Source organism: Papaver somniferum, unplaced genomic scaffold (assembly GCF_003573695.1).
Source record: "Papaver somniferum cultivar HN1 unplaced genomic scaffold, ASM357369v1 unplaced-scaffold_132, whole genome shotgun sequence".
NCBI classification, from domain to species: domain Eukaryota; kingdom Viridiplantae; phylum Streptophyta; class Magnoliopsida; order Ranunculales; family Papaveraceae; genus Papaver; species Papaver somniferum.
Window position 1 is genome coordinate 9,111,799 of NW_020622381.1, and position 17,161 is coordinate 9,128,959.

The following is a 17,161-nucleotide window of genomic DNA, read 5'->3' on the forward strand; positions in this document are numbered from 1 at the left end:
ATGGTCCTAGAAATAATATATTAGAGAGAGTTTGGTCTAGTTGACTCAGTCAACTGTTTGTTTGGTCCTTTTTGGAAAAATATATTATAGTTTGATCTTAGAAATTATGGTTTGGTCCTAGGGTGACGTCATGGATGATGTAATTGTCATCTTGTAGTGGCAGAAATACCCTTTTAGATTAGGACCATATATATATAGTCAAAAGGTAAGAGAGAAGAAATCATTTCTCAGATCTGCTTTCTCTCTCCTCTCGGTCTCTCTCTTTTTCTCCTTGCTAGAACAATTTTTTTAGGGTTTTTTTTTCTTTTGTTGTTGCAATTGTTTTACAGAGATTTGAAGATTAATTTATAATGATGTCGTCGGCTAATTTACAAAGATTACAAAGACGAATCTGAAAATTGATTTGATTACAAAGATTTACAAAGATTGATTTCAAGATTTGATTTTAACTTTTTCTGTTGCTGTCAAAGAAGATGAAGATTGAAACGAAGATGGAGAAGACGATTTGATGTTGTTACTGCTGTTTTGATGACGATTGATGTTGCTGCTGTTGTTGAAATCGATGAAGATGATGAAGAAGATGAAGATTTGTGTGTTTTTTCGTCGTTTTTGTTGCTGTTGTTGTTGAAGATGAATGACGACGATGAATTTTGATGAAGTTCATTACTGCCGCTGTTGTTGAAGATGACGAAGGATTTATTTCTGCTGCTGTTGAAGACGACGAAGATGATGATGATGCAGTTCATTCCATAAATGAACTCTGTTTTTTTAGGTTTTTTATATGGAGTTCATTTCTGGAATGAACTCTGTTTTTTTAGGTTTTTTATATGGAGTTCATTTCTGGAATGAACTCTGATTTTTTAGGTTTTAATATGGAGTTCATTTCTGGAATGAACTCTGGTTTTTTAGGTTTTTATATGGAGTTCATTTCTGGAATGAACTCTGTTTTTTTAGGTTTTTATATGGAGTTCATTTCTGGAATGAACTCTGTTTTTTTAGGTCTTTATATGGAGTTCATTTTCTGGAATGAACTCTGATTTATATAGGTGATTTCTGAAAAAATAAGTAGAAATTAACAGGAGTTCATTTTTAAGAATGAACTGCTACAAAAAAAATAAGTAAAAATTAACACGGAAGGATATTTTTGTCCATTTAATATTTTTAAATAATTATGGACCAAACAGTAAAGGCGTTTTCCCAAATGACCAAATTGACTTGGGACCACCTGAAAAAGGACCAAACGATATTTTTCTCTTTCCAGAAATGAAAAGTCGACATGTTATTCAACTAGGAAGACAACGACTACTCCTAAACATGAAAATTCGGCAAGGTAGTGTACCAGAAACCCCGACGACTTCTTAACTGTAGATTCACACATTCGATTTTTCTGACCTAATTAATTTGACATGCAAACATAAAATTGAAGTACTGGGGTGAGTTTATATAATCACTTACTTTCTCAATCACGTCATTTTTAATAGTTTATGTAGAGGAGTTTTCAATCGGTTTTAATGAATGGGGATCAATTTTGGTCGGTATGGTAGAGGAGAAGAGGGAAGAGGACAAGATGAAATGCGAAGATAAGTTGGTATCCATATGAATATTACAAGACTAAATAATAAAATAGAAAAAAAATCATAAGTCTAGAAATTTCTCATTCAAGCTAAATAACCTAAAAAATCTTCAAGCCGAATTTGGGAAATAATATGAAATTAGAAATGATTACTACCATCAACTTTCCCACGATAAATTCTTTGAAGAATATGATATGAAAAAAATATATTTCCATGCTTCATCCTCAAGTAGAAAAAAATGTAGTTCATACCCTTAGGAACCTTCAGGTCTTTGCTTACGGATCGAGATCAAATCAACTCATTTCTTATTAATCATTTCACCCAGATTGGTTCTTCTCAAATTAGTAACTGCAATATTGATTTCTTAGAAATAATTAAACTGTGTATATCAGACTCGGAAAACTCTTCCCTAATTAAAATTTCATCTAAAGAAGAAATATGGTTCACTCTTTCTAACATGAACCCATGGGGAGTTCCAGGTCCGGAAAACTTCCAACCGAGTTTTTTGAAAGTTAATTGGGGATATTTTTCATTATATCCAAGATTTTTTAGAACAGGGATTATGATTCAAGAGTTCAACCATTCATATATTGTTCTTATCCCAAAAATCACCACTCCTCGAACGCTTGCTGATTTTAGATCCATTAGTCTTATCAATACCATCTATAAACTTACTTCTAAAATCCTAACCAATGTTTTTTTAGATCCATTAGTCTTAGCAATACCATCTATAAACTTACTTCTAAAATCCTAACCAATAGTCTAAAACATATATTCTAAAATCCTAACCAATAGTCTAAAACATATATTAAATAGAATCGTATCTCATAATCAACCCGCCTTCCTTCTAGGGAGACAAATTACCGAGAACATTATCATCTCCCATGAACTCCTCTACTCGATGAAGACTTCCAATGTCAAAAAAAAAAGTTATTTGGCTCTAAAGATAGATCTTTCCAAATCCTTTGACATGGTTGAATGGCCTTTTATTAAATAGACCTTAATTTTGTTTGGTTTTAGTTATACCTAGGTTAATCTCGTTATTCAATGCATCTCCACTACCTCTTTTTCTATTCTATTAAACGGTTCCACATGCCCAATTTTTTTTTGTAAAACGAAAGTAGACATGGTGGTCCGCTCTCCTCATACCTTTTTCTTATTTGCATGGAGATTCTCTCACGTCTCCTTGAAAAATCCATGAAGGATAGAAAAATCTCAGGACTTAGAATAAATAAACACGCCCCAATTACCTTCCACCTTTTCTCCGTCGGTGATTGTTTCCTTTTCACTAAAGAGGATAGGTGAAGCAAAAAATTTATTAGATATTTTTATCTATATTTGGGGAAATCACGGGTGAACTTGTGAACCTCCAAAAATCTTGAATCTATTTTAGCCCTATAATTCATCCCAAACATGGAAAAATAATAGCAATTTTTTTAAAATTATCCCTGATGACAAAAAATGATTGATAATTCGGCACACCTCTCATTTTTGATGAAAACATGAAAGAAAACTTCGAGCCTATTCTCCAAAAACATTATACAACTTTACAAGGTTGGAAAGCAAAACTGTTATCTCAAACGGGTAGGACAGTCCTAATATAGTCCATTATATAGACCTATCCAACGTACCCAAATTAAGAAACTATGGACCAGCTAGATAAAATTGAAAGACATTTTTGGTGGAATAAAGATAATTCAAAAGGAAAAGGAGGTTATATAAAGGCGTGGATCAACATATGTAAACCAAAATCGAAAAGGGCACGTGTATCTTCAACCTAGCACTTTTGACAAAGCTGGCTAGTCGGTTAATATCATAAAAAGATCAATTATGGGTAAAACTTTAAGAAGCAAAGCAAAGTATTACCATACAAATCAATTATGGGTAAAACTTTAAGAAGCAAAGCAAAGTATTCTCCCAGTATCCTCAAATAGTGATAATACATACAGAATTAGATGGAAAATATCACCATTCATGAGCTTTCTCGGCCAAAAACATTTCTAACTTTCTTATTCACCAAAATCCAGTAAACGGGAACAATAATGAGTTTCATCGGAGAATGTTATGAAAGATGCAAGTAATTCCAAGAATTAGAATGTTTATTTGGAAATTATCTCAGAAGGCCCTATCTACTACAAGTAGACTAACAATACATGATTAGGAGATTTCGCTAGAGTCACCGATGTGTGATACACAAGATACGAAAACGGAACAACATCTCTTCAAAATATGTCCTTTTGCTAGATCCATATGATTTGAATGCCCGTTGGGCATATTAAATTCTCATATATGCAGATTTCATTAGCACCTGGGTAGAAAAATGGATATCAGACTCAAGTTTTTTGCAATTTAATGAAAAGATTGCAACCATCTGCGCTGGTTCATATGGAAACATAGATCGACGGTAGTATTCGAAAGAATTATTCCAGATCCAACAAATTTAATATACCAAATAATTTTTTTATTTAATCTTCAAATAATAAAGAAAATGTCATAATTCGTTGTGTCTAAGGAGAAAAGAAAACTAAACCTTCATGGTCCAATATTAAGTCAGATTGGATTTTCATTGATGCATGAGATGTGCTTTCTATCTGTACTCAGTGGATCAAGAAATATTTATGCATATTTCAGCTAGCTCCGAACGGGCTTCTTCGACCCTACAGGCTATTGAAGGTTATAAAATGCCTAGAAGAAAATCTATTTTCAAGTGTCTCCGTAGTAACAGACTGTAAACTCCTAATGAATACAGTCAACAATAAAGGAACGGGTATATCCAGTCAAATATTGTCGAAAAAATGATTTCTTTTTGAGAAAAACTTCCATAAACATAAACTCAATATATAAACAGAGATCACAATAGAGCGACGCACTCGATTAAAAAAGAAGCCACGATCAAAATCTTTAACAGATGTCAACTCACTTCTACGATGTCAACTCACTTCTACCAACGAGTTTGAAAATCAAACATTATATCTAATGTTTTCTTGATAATTTTTTTTTTTTTTTATAAATTTAGGGCATTATATTACTTAATTAATATTTTAACCTTTTCATCAGAAAAATAAATAAATGAGAGGTGCATACGTACATACATTAGGTACGCGAATATGTGTACATATAGGATACACAATCAAATGAAATCGAAGGATAACCAATCAATTGAATTAATTAAATTTTCTAATCGAAGGAAAGCTCCAGTGATCAATAATAGTAGGGCTGCACAACGGGTAGGGTGGGTAGGATATGGCCTATTTCGCCACCCTACCCGCTGACTGGTGGGTAAGAAATTTTTTACCCGCCACTAAACGGATAAGGTCCTACCCGACTCATTAATTGGCGGGTCGGGTAGGATAGGGTGGCAGGTATAACCGTTTTTTATTTCTTTTCTTTTTTAATTTTCTATATTCTGGATTTTCTGGTTACTAGTTACTACCTTGACTGTGTATACAAAAAATGTTTCCCAAAAACAAAAATGAAATCTTGCAACAACACAACAAATAAGAGCCATCCTATCTAAATATGTACCCAATGGTACTGCCAATCTAACTAGGAAAAAATGAACAAACAAAAGCATCATGCCTTCACAATGGTTACACTTCCCCCATTTAATACCATCTTCATCAAAACTCGTCGTAAAATGCCCCCATACCCAAGATGTCCTCTTCCGCTTCTTACTTTCTCTGACCTCAAGTTGAGAAGATGGTGGAGGTGGAGGTGGCGGAGATGCAACAGTACTGGCCCTTCGTTAGGGAGGAGAAGTATGAAGAGATGAAACGAAAATGAATTTAGTTTTTAGGTTGAGTTGATTAATAAAAAACCAACGGCAAAGATGATCAATAATAGAAAGATCATCGGCTACAAACGGCTGTTAGATAAATAGGCGGGTAGGGTAGGATAATTTCGAACTTTACCCATCACCCTACCCATCTAACGGCGGTTAAAAAAATCTTTACCCGTTACCCTACCCGCCAAATAGTGGGTAGGATAGGATATGGTTAAAACACTGGCGGGTAGGGTAGGATTGGCGGATATGGGTAGGGTATGTGCACCCCTAAATAGTAGGGTCCAATGTGCCACAAATCACACTTGTTTTAAACCCAAGCCCAGCCATCTTCCACTATAAGGTCTGCTTCATCATCTTCTTCTTCAATGCTAGCTCCATGTCCTTTATGATTATTTTCAGTCAGATATATTTGACCCATTTCTTGTATTATGGCTTTTGCCCCGTCTATGTATCTCCTAATTACTTCGCGTGCCGAAACAATATCATTCACTAGCCCTACACCTTGGCCGGCATACATCACCATATCCTCTAGTTTTCCGGTAGTAGTAGGATTTGCAACTTGACCTGAAAATCTCCGAAGAATTGTTTCCTGCATTTGTCACAAATTTAACAGAAAATTAAACAAAGTTCTTGTCAAGTATGACCTTGTTTTGGGCCATTTCTTAAAAACTTATGGGCCCTTAAGGTCACTTTTCCCAATTTAAATGCTTGTTATGTTTGTGGAATAGAAATATCTGTTTCCCATGAAATGTCTCAGTTTCCTTTGTATTTAGAATCACAGCTATAATAATTTCCGAAGTTGCGAAACGTACATTGGAGTATATGATGGACTTTCCGATGATAGGTTGAGAGTCGTCGTTTTGAACTGTATCAGGTGCGTCATGCCACTTCTGTTGAAATGGTGTGTTGAGACAACGAACATAAGCTCTCCAAGTGAGACGTTCATACAAATCAGTACGGTCTGTTTGATTTTCCTTGTAGTTTAGTAATTGTTGTTTGTAGTAGTCATTCGCATACGCCTCATGTGTAGCTATGAACCTTGTACCCACACATATTCCTTTGGCAGCAAGCGCAAGGGCGGCAACGTATCCCCGTGCATCACTGATCGCTCCAGCTGCAACCACTGGAATTCCCCAATCTTTAGCAACATCAACTACTCTTGGTACCAACGCCGTCAAGGAAACCTGTTTATGTATTCAATATTAAAACTCGCCGTAGAACTGAACAATCAGAATTCATAGGACGTCAATATTTTGGTACCAACGTCATCCTCTAACTACTACGGAAATTATCTATAGAGTTAAATAAAAATAGTGAAAATGTAAAAATTGGAGAGTAAATAAGTAGATGTAAATTTTTGTTGGTTGTTACTTAACTGTACCAGCAATATGACCACCAGCCTCAACACCTTGGGCTATAACACAATCCACTCCAGCTGCTAGTGCTCTCTTAGCTGCCTTGACTGATCCTACCTAACAAATTTTAATGAAACGGTACTTTTAGTTATTAATGAAAACCTACAAATATCACCTGCTTGGATTCTATGTCTCTGTTACTGTCTGTACTGTAGCTTACTTGCACTTGTAGTGATCTTAAGCCTCATTTAGGCAATTATTTCCAACTCCCAAAGTATTTCTTGCAGACGATAAATCGGCCAGGCACACAGACAGAATTGTCACATAAGAGTTGGGGTGTTTGTTAATTTTGTTTTTTCAGCTTTGTTAGGTTGAGCGAGGTCTCCTAAACCCACGATAGTTATATCAAATAGAGAAAAAGATAAATGAATACCTGATGGATGACTTTGACGCCATGTTTATGAGCTTCATCGACCATTTCTTTTGGAAAATCACCCCAATATACTTCCATGCATGCCAGTTTCTCATCAAATATTGCGTTGATTGTTTTCTCTTGATCGAATTCCAACAATATTCCTGCTCCAAATGGTTTCTTTGTTAGGTTCCTTGTTTGCCGTATTGCTTTCACCATCAACTCGTACTTATTCTGCAGTTCAAATGAATAAGAATGAAATCGATTTAGAAGAAACAACCCATACATAGAATAGTGATGGTGGTGATACATAGAGAGTTAGAGAGATCATACAACAGGGCTGGCAATGAGTCCGATACCACCAGCATTAGCAACAGCAGCTACGAGTTGAGGTCCAGAGACATCAGCACCCATAGGTGCTAATATAATTCCATTGTCAAATCCAAGAATTCCTCCGAATTTCATCTTCTTTAGCTGCTGTATCTTCTGCCTCTCTCTAGGAAGTACTTTAGGCGGAACCCCAATCTCGCTTTTTTAGAGAACACATCTCTCTTGTTTGTGCTTTAAATAGGGAATCCATTTATATGTACTGTTCATTAACGAGCTAGGCAATAATTAAAGCCAGCTCAACCAACAATTTGGTGCATATCGATAATTGAAAGAAACAAAAACAATCAGCACGAATATAATTACGTGATTAGCTTAATAACCTCTATAGCAGTTTCTTTGTAATGTCTACACGAAGCACATTTCAGAGTTGTTCATGTTCTCGAAGACTTGACTTTTTAGTGCCCATGAGAGGGAAGGATCCAAATTGGTCAAACACGCCTTCCATCTGAATTCTCGCATATAGAGAGAGGGTCAGGGAAGTCTCCAACTCCTGGTGGCTGATTTTAAGTTATTTTCTAAGCCGGTTGAATCATTAATAAACCTCGCTTGATTGGGGTATACCCAGATTAATTGGAATATACCCAACTTTAAGTGGACTTTTCCTAAAGATTTTAGGGGGAGTCCTAATGGGTAAGTTATAAAAATACCCTTACTCTTTATAATCCTATTACCCTAAATCAGTTTTATTATTTTCATTTCATCTTCCTTCTTCTCTTCTTCTTCTCCTCCACAACCATACCGGCTCTCTTTTTCTTCTCCATCAAAACTCGAAACTCGTCGATTAATTCATCGAAATCGTCGATTCGAAAACTCCAATTAATTTTCCACCACGTAAACTGTTTCCAACTGTTGCGACAATCTAATTTCGCAACAGTTTCAAATAGTTGCGACTTTTTGACGTCGCAACAGTTACAAACTGTTGTGACTGAAAATTTGCAACGACAATGTGGCCGTTGCGAAAAATTACAACATCGAATTTCGTAATAGAATGGAACTGTTGCAACCCCACTTTGCAACTGCCAGTTACCGTTGCTAATCACTAAATCTGGTGTAGTGAGAAGAAAATGTTCTCCTGATGCCTAAAATCATCATAAGGCCGGCGTGGTAACAAAATTCCGACCCTGCCGGCCGGACTTAGTCGGCAAACTGGGGAAAACAAACCTCGCCGGCGAATTCAAAATTCAACTTTTTTTGCAAGTACAATTTCATTGATTGACTTGTACTTGGGCACTATAACGGTCAAATTTGGCCACCATCCTATAAATACACTACGTATCTCTACAAAACAACACACAACTATTTGCATATACTCTCAAAAGCTCATATCATCATACACTCCATTTAACTCACCTAATAGCTCTCTACATACAACAATGGCTTCATTTGATTCAAACGAAGATTTGACAATCACCAAAGCGTGGTACGCGGAAACTCGAGTTAGACATGAGTCCTCCATAAGGGTGGATGCCGTAACCTTTTGGGCTAGGGTACACAAAAAATTTAGACAAGAGTTTGGGAATCCGAATGGAAGAAGTGTGCAACAAGTGCATGATAGGCACTTAGTCATTGAAAATGCGATACTTGCTTTTTTAGCTCTCCAACCCTGGATTTTCAACGCTACCAACTTCAACTTGTCCATTGAACAATTTGTAAATGTTTTTGTGGTTTATTTTACGTGATCCATGTTGTTTGATCTTCCTACTAAACACCACTAACAAATTAAATTTGTGCTTTGTTTTGTAGCATGAAGCCGTGAAAGCGCGCTACTTGGAGGAAAATGGGGAAGCATTCGCATTCGCATTCGATGCAAGCTATGAATTCATGGTCTCCAAAATCCCGGAGTATTCCCCGGACTTCATGCAGCCCGAAGATGAATGGGATTCCTCCAACGAAGATTGATGGTTTTAGTGTAGGTTTTGTGGGTAGATCTCTATGTAAACCCTCACGAGACTATAACTCGTCCACTAGGGTCGCCTAGGGGTTCAAAGGCTTGATACACATGCTAAGTGCATTCGTTTTCCGTCGACAAAGAGTTGTATTTTATGTTTCAATCAATGTAGTAACCAAAATTGCATGAATAAAGTGAATTACATCTTCTTATATTCTGTTTTCTGTTTGGTATAAGTACATGTCGGCAAGGTTATAAATCCTTAGCATGCCGACTATAGGTCAGCCGGCAGTGTTATAAATTATGTGCATGTCGGCTATCGTTGTAGGAAATATTTACATGCCGACCGTAAGATTGCTGGCCCAAGATTGTCGGCGTATTCTTCATTCAAAGACCATTCCGGCCTAAAAAGGACCGGCATTTTCTTCATCCAAGGACCATGCCGGGTGTATTTGGTCGGCATGTTATTCAAACGTCGACCATGCCGGTGAAACATCGCCGGCACCTTATTCAAACGTCGATCTTGCCGACCATTCACATTTTCAAAACTAAATTTTTTGATCGAAATCGAACTCATAAGACGGATTAAAGGTTTAATCTACTAAATTCATAATTTCAAAATTTTAATATAAACCCAATTAATTAACCTAATCAGAATTTTTAGTGTTAATTAAACAAGGACATATTAGCCATTTAGAAAATACAAGATTAAGGGGTGTCTTCTTTTACTTCATAATGTCTTGGATTTTGTCTCATTAGGTATACCCAATTAATATGCGTATATCCAATTAAGCCAGGTTAGTAAAGTGACACGTGAAAAAGCCAGATAAAGCTACCAGTAACGCCAGTATACACAAAAGTCACCACCCAGACGAGATAAGACAAATCATCACAATATGAACAGCGAGTATTTTGATGTAGACTGTGAACATCATCTTTCCAGTGGATGACGAATGTTTGTACCAAGGTAGTCAATTTCGGATTTCGGATTGTCTTGGTCGACACCGAGATACTGGTACAACTTTGTCTCGGGGAAATTCCGTTTTAAAATCTCGGTTTCATATTTTATATCCTCGTATCGATAATCACTTAAAAGAAACATAGTATTAGTAAATCTGGTTGTCCACCTTCCTCATCATCAACACCAAATAATAATTTTAGCCCAAGAAATTCAAACACAGCAACAAGCAATAATACTAGTGAGTGAATTAATCTTTTTAATTTTTGTATGTGAGACTAGTCCACTCAATTTAAAAAGAAAAAAAAAATCCGGCCAAGACAAATCAATTCCGACCGAAAAACGCGTTTTCGGCCGAAATTTTCGCAAAGATTTCGTCCGACCGAAATTAACAAAATCGTGTCTTCTTGAACCGAAATCCGGAATTTCGCCGAAATTTCGGCCGAAATGACCGGAATCGACTACATAGGTTTGTACCAAGGATTCGATTGATCACAACCACAAACGTATTGGGAGTTTGGTAAAACAAAGGTACTGGATGTTAAGCTATATCATTGATTGTTGTGAGTTTGGTAAAACAAGGAGGTCCCACAGAAAGGTATCATGGAGTAACCAGCTATGACCTCAAGTATTTGAACTGTCTATTCACCCTATCTGAAATGAAAATGAAAGAGAGTGATAACGCACCAATACTAAAGTTGATCTTTCTCGACTCGTATTCACATCCTCTCGATCGGCAAAGACAGTCCTGGGCGCCTTTCATTTTTTTCGATAAAACCTAACTATATACGTTTGACGTCAGTATCAGTATATTAAATAAAGAATCTGTGTCTGCCAAGTCATCAAAAAGGCGTGGACGCAATCTCGTTGGCAGCGCTTTCGGTAGGAGCTAGGAGTGAGGAGAACCTCATCGACAAATTTTTCGGTACCTTCCCAAGGTTAGTCATTGTTTAGCAACTGTACGAAATTCTCATCAGAAATTAAATCTCTCTGCTTGAAAGTGCTGGCCAGAGAAGGTGTATTTTGCGGAAGCATTGAACACCTTTTCCATAAATAGAACAGACCGCCTTAAGCTTGCGTCCTCTTCGCTCCATCACCGTGATTAAGGGTGCACACGGTACGGTTCGGCTTGGTTCTTGACGAGACCGAGTACCTGTATCTCCCTAGTCTCGATTCCAAAATTTTAGACCGATACCTGCACCTTGTACCTCGGTTCCGATTCCATTCGGTACCAGGTACGGTACCGGTTCCAATCAGTTCTTTTCCAGACAGAAATATGTCTTTTTCTCTGATAATCTAAGTACATGTTTTTTACCTGTTTTTCAATATATTAAGTAATAACTCATACTTAGAACAAAGCAACAATTAATAAGTAGCTATATTACTAGCAAACCAAACAAACAAAGTCTTGAAAACCTGAGTAGCAGTAGGCAATAGCAGTGTAGCACACAAACTGACAATCTCACAGTCACACACACTAAAGTCTGGGAAATCCGAAAAAACAACAATTAGCAGTAGGCAGTAGCCACAGACACACACACTAAGTCTTGAAAATGAGAAAATCTGAAAAAAGAACAACTAGCAGTGCAACTAGTGATGCAGTAGTCTTGAATCTTGATCTTCTAATCCATATCAGCAGCACTTGTGGTGTCATCAGTGTTGATAGGACCAAGTAACGCTGCCAAACAAATAATAGCAGTTAGTAACTCAATATCATCTCAGCTTGCATCACAACACATTTAACCCATCAACATACATAACAACTCTTCATTACTCAATTCATTAATCAGCTAAACATCCTAGAATGATCAACATCCAGAAGACCAAACTTTAATTCATAATTAAGATGAGAACTACAAAACCACCACCAAAACAAATTAACACCTTAATTTCTCAAATTAACTACACACATCAAGATACACATTACCAGATCAATAACAAAACATGAACCCTGAATTAAGACAAGTACTAGCTTGTTATTAGCAATTCAGCTAAACTTTCAATCCAAAGATTTTGCAGCTCATACTCAAAATCAAGATAACATCTGGATCTTCTCAACATCATTCAATTGATCAATTCTCATCCAAACAAATCCAAAAACAAAACCCTAACCCTAAAATCACAAATTCAGTAACATAAAACAGAGCATAGCATCACAATTCAATGAAACACACATCAATTAGATAAGATCTCAATCTTTCAAACATTAAACAACAAAACTAAAGCAAAACCCAGATTTTATTTAACACCCTAATTTCATTAACAAAAGTAATGAAAAATCAAAAGAAAATGTTAAGAAGATAGAATTCTTACCAAATCCAAGCCAAATCAATCAACTCTTGCAAATCTGATGAACAAGTCTCAATTACAAATCTGAAAAATCAAAAGATTAAAGGTAGAATTATTAGATTCAGATTCTCAGAAGATTCAGAATTATTACAAATCTCAATTACAAAACCCTAGGTTCAGTTCGCTTACCCTTTGAATCAACACTTGAGATTCAAAGTAGGTTCAGTTGGCTTACAAATCTTAATTACTTACCGTTTGAATCAACGCTTACCCTTTGAATCAACACTTGTAATGGAGAAGAGAAGATTGTCGCTCGTCTCTGTTAATCAACATTTGTAATGGAGAAGATTGCCGCTCGTCCCTTCTCAGACAGAGAGGAGACGGAAAAAAGAAGAAGAAGAAAATGAGAAGAGAAACAGAAACCCTATAATGTTCGCTTATATACCCCCTCTAATCTAACGGCTAATACTGATCCCTTATCCCCTAAATCTAACGGCTCTAATCATTCGGGACATTCGGTCCGGTACGGCACGGTACTTGTACAGGACCGTGTACCTGTACCCCCAGACCCCGGTTCCTATTTTTTGGACCGGTACCTGTACCTTGTACCTCGGTTCGGTCCAAAACCAGGTACGGTTCCACCGGTTCCGGGTCGTTCCATCGGTCCGGCTCGGTTCCTGTGCACCCTTAACTGTGATACTAAAAAAAAAAGTGAAAATTGAATTGTTATCCCTCCTTCTAATGGACCTTCATAAATATTCATAACAGACTTTACAAATATCCCTAATGGCACAATCAAAATTTTAATTAAAAATTTAATATTTGTAGTTCCGTATTTAACCTTGTACGTCTTCTTCTTTCTTTATTTCTATCTAATAACCCAGGAGATAAATCTCCAATGCCTCCGTCGCTCCCACCATCACCATCAACAATCCATTATTGTTTTACAAATTCCACCATCATCGTCGAAGTCGCCGCCTCCAAATTATGAACAAACAGATTGAGAAGTATGATTAATTATCTTCTTTTCCTTTTTCTTTTCTGGATTTGTTCTTTCGATCTATTCACTTACAGATCCAAATTCAAATTCATTCATTTTCTCAATTGGTTGATGGAGATAAAAGAGATCGCATCGTTTAGCTTCGTTCCCTTGTTTATTAAGTTTCTGCTGGTGCCGTATGGCGGTGGTGTAACTAGTTTTTCTTCTCGCTATGAAACAACAAAGGTATACAAATATTGGTGGGTATGGTGATTTCCGCTCGATTTATACTGGTAAGCATTAGCTAGCTGCGTACCATGCCTATTTGATGCCCTATTTAATTTCTGCTTATTAATTTGAAATTCAAAAGATTTTCTATAGAAGACAAATTTCTGCTCCGTCAGTTTTTGCTGTTGTTGATGATGATAGATGTGGTGGTCGTTGGATTGAACCTTCTCTTATTGGATTAGTAGCGCCTTAAATTGCAGTGAACTTCTGCATTTCTACCTGTGAGCTAACCCTTTCCGAAGATTTTTTTTTTGTTGTTGTAATCATTGTTGGAAACTGCAGTGCTGACTTAATGGTGATTAATCTCAGTATTATTGCCAACAGGTATCATTGATCGCGATGGTGTCTTCAGCTTATGCAGGGGTTTTCTGCCAATTTCATATAGTATTATATGCGAGTTAATGGTCATGTAGTCGTATTTTGGGTATTATAGATGTGGATTTCATGGGAATGCTAAGAACTGTGTAGCCAATATATTCTGGAAGTATCATATTTAGATTGTCGCTTATCATTCCATCACAGTACAATTCTTCTTATTTGTTTTGCAGGAAAATGGGTAGAATGTTGAAGTTTTTCGCCTTTCAAACGCTTGATTCTTTTTAAATTGAAATGTACGGGGCAATCGACTATCTTGGTTATCCTTTCGAACATTGTAATTTTATCAAACTTTTAAATTGCGTGTTCTGCAAGCTGTTGGAGGAAGAATTGTTGTTCTTATTGATGGGGAATTCGACGTGGAACTGGTGTATTCAAAGCTTTAGCTCTTGGAGGTCAGGGTTCTTGTAAGTAAATCACAATCTCACTATCTTACAATGGTTTCTAAGGAATACTTTGTTTTCGTATGAAATGTTAATGAACACACCCAAGCTCAGAAACACGTGGGAGCATGTTTTTGGTGTTGCACACATTTTTGCATTTTCCACTGATACATTCCTTCTATATGTTACATTTCTTCTTTATATCAAATTTAATTGGTTGTTTCTATGTTTATATATTTTAGAACTGATTCATGTACATGCCAGTTTGTTGCTCATTATTATGGGATCAATTATTGTTGTTGATCCTATTTATTGGATCAACTCCTGTTGTTGACCCAATTTTTTATTGGATCAACTGTTGTTGTTGATCCCATTTATTGGATCAATTACTGTTGTTGACCCAATTTTTTATGGGATCAACTATTGTTGTTGATCCTTTCAACTCCTGTTGTTTACAATATTTCCTTTGGATAAGTATAATCATGCTTGTAGTTTAAATCATGTAATTTTCTTCCAATGTTGAACTTGTGGTGCAATGGTAGCATGACCGACTCCATGTCAGATGATGCGTGTTCGACTCACGCCAAGTTCACTCCATTTACAAGGATCAACTTTCATTGTTGATCCAATTTAGTGGATCAACTACCACTGTTGATCCCCTAAATTGGATCAACTTCTAGTGTCTATCCATTTTTTTTTTGGATCAACTACTGTCGTTGATCCCCTAATTTGGATCAACTTCTACTATTGATCCTTTTTTCTTTTTGGATCAACTTCTGCTGCTGATACAAAATATCTAAAACCAGTGGTGGTGGCGGCGTCAGAGGTGATGGCAGTAGCGGACTGATGGCAGCGTCAGTGGATTAGTGGTGGTGGTGGCGGCGGCGGCGATGGAGTAGTGGTGGTGGCGGCGGTGGTGGCGTCAGTGGTGGTGGTGGTGCAATAGTGGTGGTGACGGCGGTGGACCAGCAGTGGTGGCGTCAGTGGTGGTGGCGGACATGTGGTGGTGGTGGCGGACTGGAGGTGGTGGTGCAATGGTGGTGGGGTGGTGGCGGACTGGTGGTGGTGGTGCAATGGTGGTGGAGTGGTAGTGGAATATTAGTGGTGGTGGCGGTTGGTAGGTGGTGGTCGTTGAAGATTGGTGATGGAATGGTAGTTGAATGTTGGTGGTGAGGGTATTAATGTAATCTAATTTTAAATGGATAAGGTTATTAAAAAATAAAGACATATTTATTGTTGTATAAGGATATATTTATTGAGTGTCAAAAATAAGGACATATGAATAATGTTCCCAACTAAAAAAATCCCGATAAGATGGCAGTTCAAGCTAGAGTGTTGGCCATCATCAACCTGATTGGCCGTCCAATTATTAATTTGATACTTCTTTTTGACTGGTGGTTCACGAGAAGATCAGGTTCACCAACACGATACCAGAAATGACAACATTGTCATTTTGGTACATTACCATTTCAAAAAATAAAATATACTGTACATAAATATAAATTATATAACCGAATTGTGGTTTTTGCCTTCAATATTTCTCGATAATCACTCAACTTTGATTTGGATCCCGAGCATTCATCGGGCCTATGTATATGTACAGATTGACTGATCCTATTCATATTTTATTGTCGCTACCAGCAAATCTTCTAGCGCTTTTAGGAATCCATTTTGTTTTATTGGGATAACATTTGGAAAAAGACATTGTCCTAGTATCCATAATATAAACACTCTTTCGAGCTCATCATAATGGCCAGGGTTTACAAATAAGTTGTTCGCTTGCACTTTCTAATGATAACACTGTAAATATTTTCAACTTTTTTCTTTTGATATTAAAGAATTTTTTTATTACAGATAGGATTGAGTTACAGAGATTATATCCTCCTCTAATGCAATTGCAATGAAGTTTGGTGGATTTATCATCCAGATACTTGAAGTTATAAAGACTCTAGTATGCCTAGCCATCTTATCGGCTGGCTTATTACACTCTCTACTGATAAACTTGCAGGACCATAGAAGGTTACTGCTAAACATAAATTTGATATCTAAAATAAGTGATTGATTTTCCCACACAACTTTGTGGTGATTTCATTGACTGCTTCTGTTACTGCCTGTGCATCGAGTTCAAAACACGCATGGTGCATGCCTGCCTCTTTTTCCCATTCCATATCTAGCAACAGACCCCCACATTCAGCTTGTTCTGCATTTATGTATTCATTTGCATAAATGCATCTCTCATGTTCGTATGGACCTGCAAAATTACGCACCATTCCAATGTCTGTATTATGAATATTATTCTGTTTTTTGTATGAAGCATCACACCAGATTGAGAAATATGGAGCTGCAGGAAGATTCCAATGAGATATGTGTCCCATGCCCTGTTGGCAATGGCTACTTTCTTGTATTTCAACCTCATAGTTTTTTGTGTCCCTATATTTAACAGTTGTGCACACTTAACAACACCAACTGGATTAGGCCTTATATCT

The 17,161-nt window shown here is 36.8% G+C and overlaps 1 protein-coding gene and 1 long non-coding RNA gene across 3 annotated transcripts; one reads left to right on the forward strand and one right to left on the reverse strand.

Moving 5' to 3' along the window:
* Positions 1 to 4,798: 4,798 nt before the first annotated feature.
* Positions 4,799 to 7,658, reverse strand: LOC113333328 (nitronate monooxygenase-like). Its single transcript, XM_026579836.1, has 5 exons — positions 7,459 to 7,658; positions 7,147 to 7,359; positions 6,735 to 6,830; positions 6,171 to 6,542; positions 4,799 to 5,947 (listed from the first exon to the last, which is right to left on the reverse strand). The coding sequence occupies exons 1-5, from the start codon at positions 7,588 to 7,590 to the stop codon at positions 5,666 to 5,668; spliced, it is 1,095 nt and encodes a 364-aa protein (XP_026435621.1). The 5' UTR covers positions 7,591 to 7,658; the 3' UTR covers positions 4,799 to 5,665.
* Positions 7,659 to 13,547: 5,889 nt separating this feature from the next.
* Positions 13,548 to 15,569, forward strand: LOC113332603. 2 transcript variants are annotated; one of them, XR_003351613.1, is made up of 4 exons: positions 13,548 to 13,922; positions 14,059 to 14,138; positions 14,242 to 14,699; positions 15,482 to 15,569. It is a non-coding gene; the product is annotated as an uncharacterized LOC113332603 (long non-coding RNA). The 2 variants fall into 2 exon arrangements; XR_003351612.1 differs by having other exon boundaries at positions 14,059 to 14,699.
* The last annotated feature ends 1,592 nt before the right edge of the window (positions 15,570 to 17,161 follow it).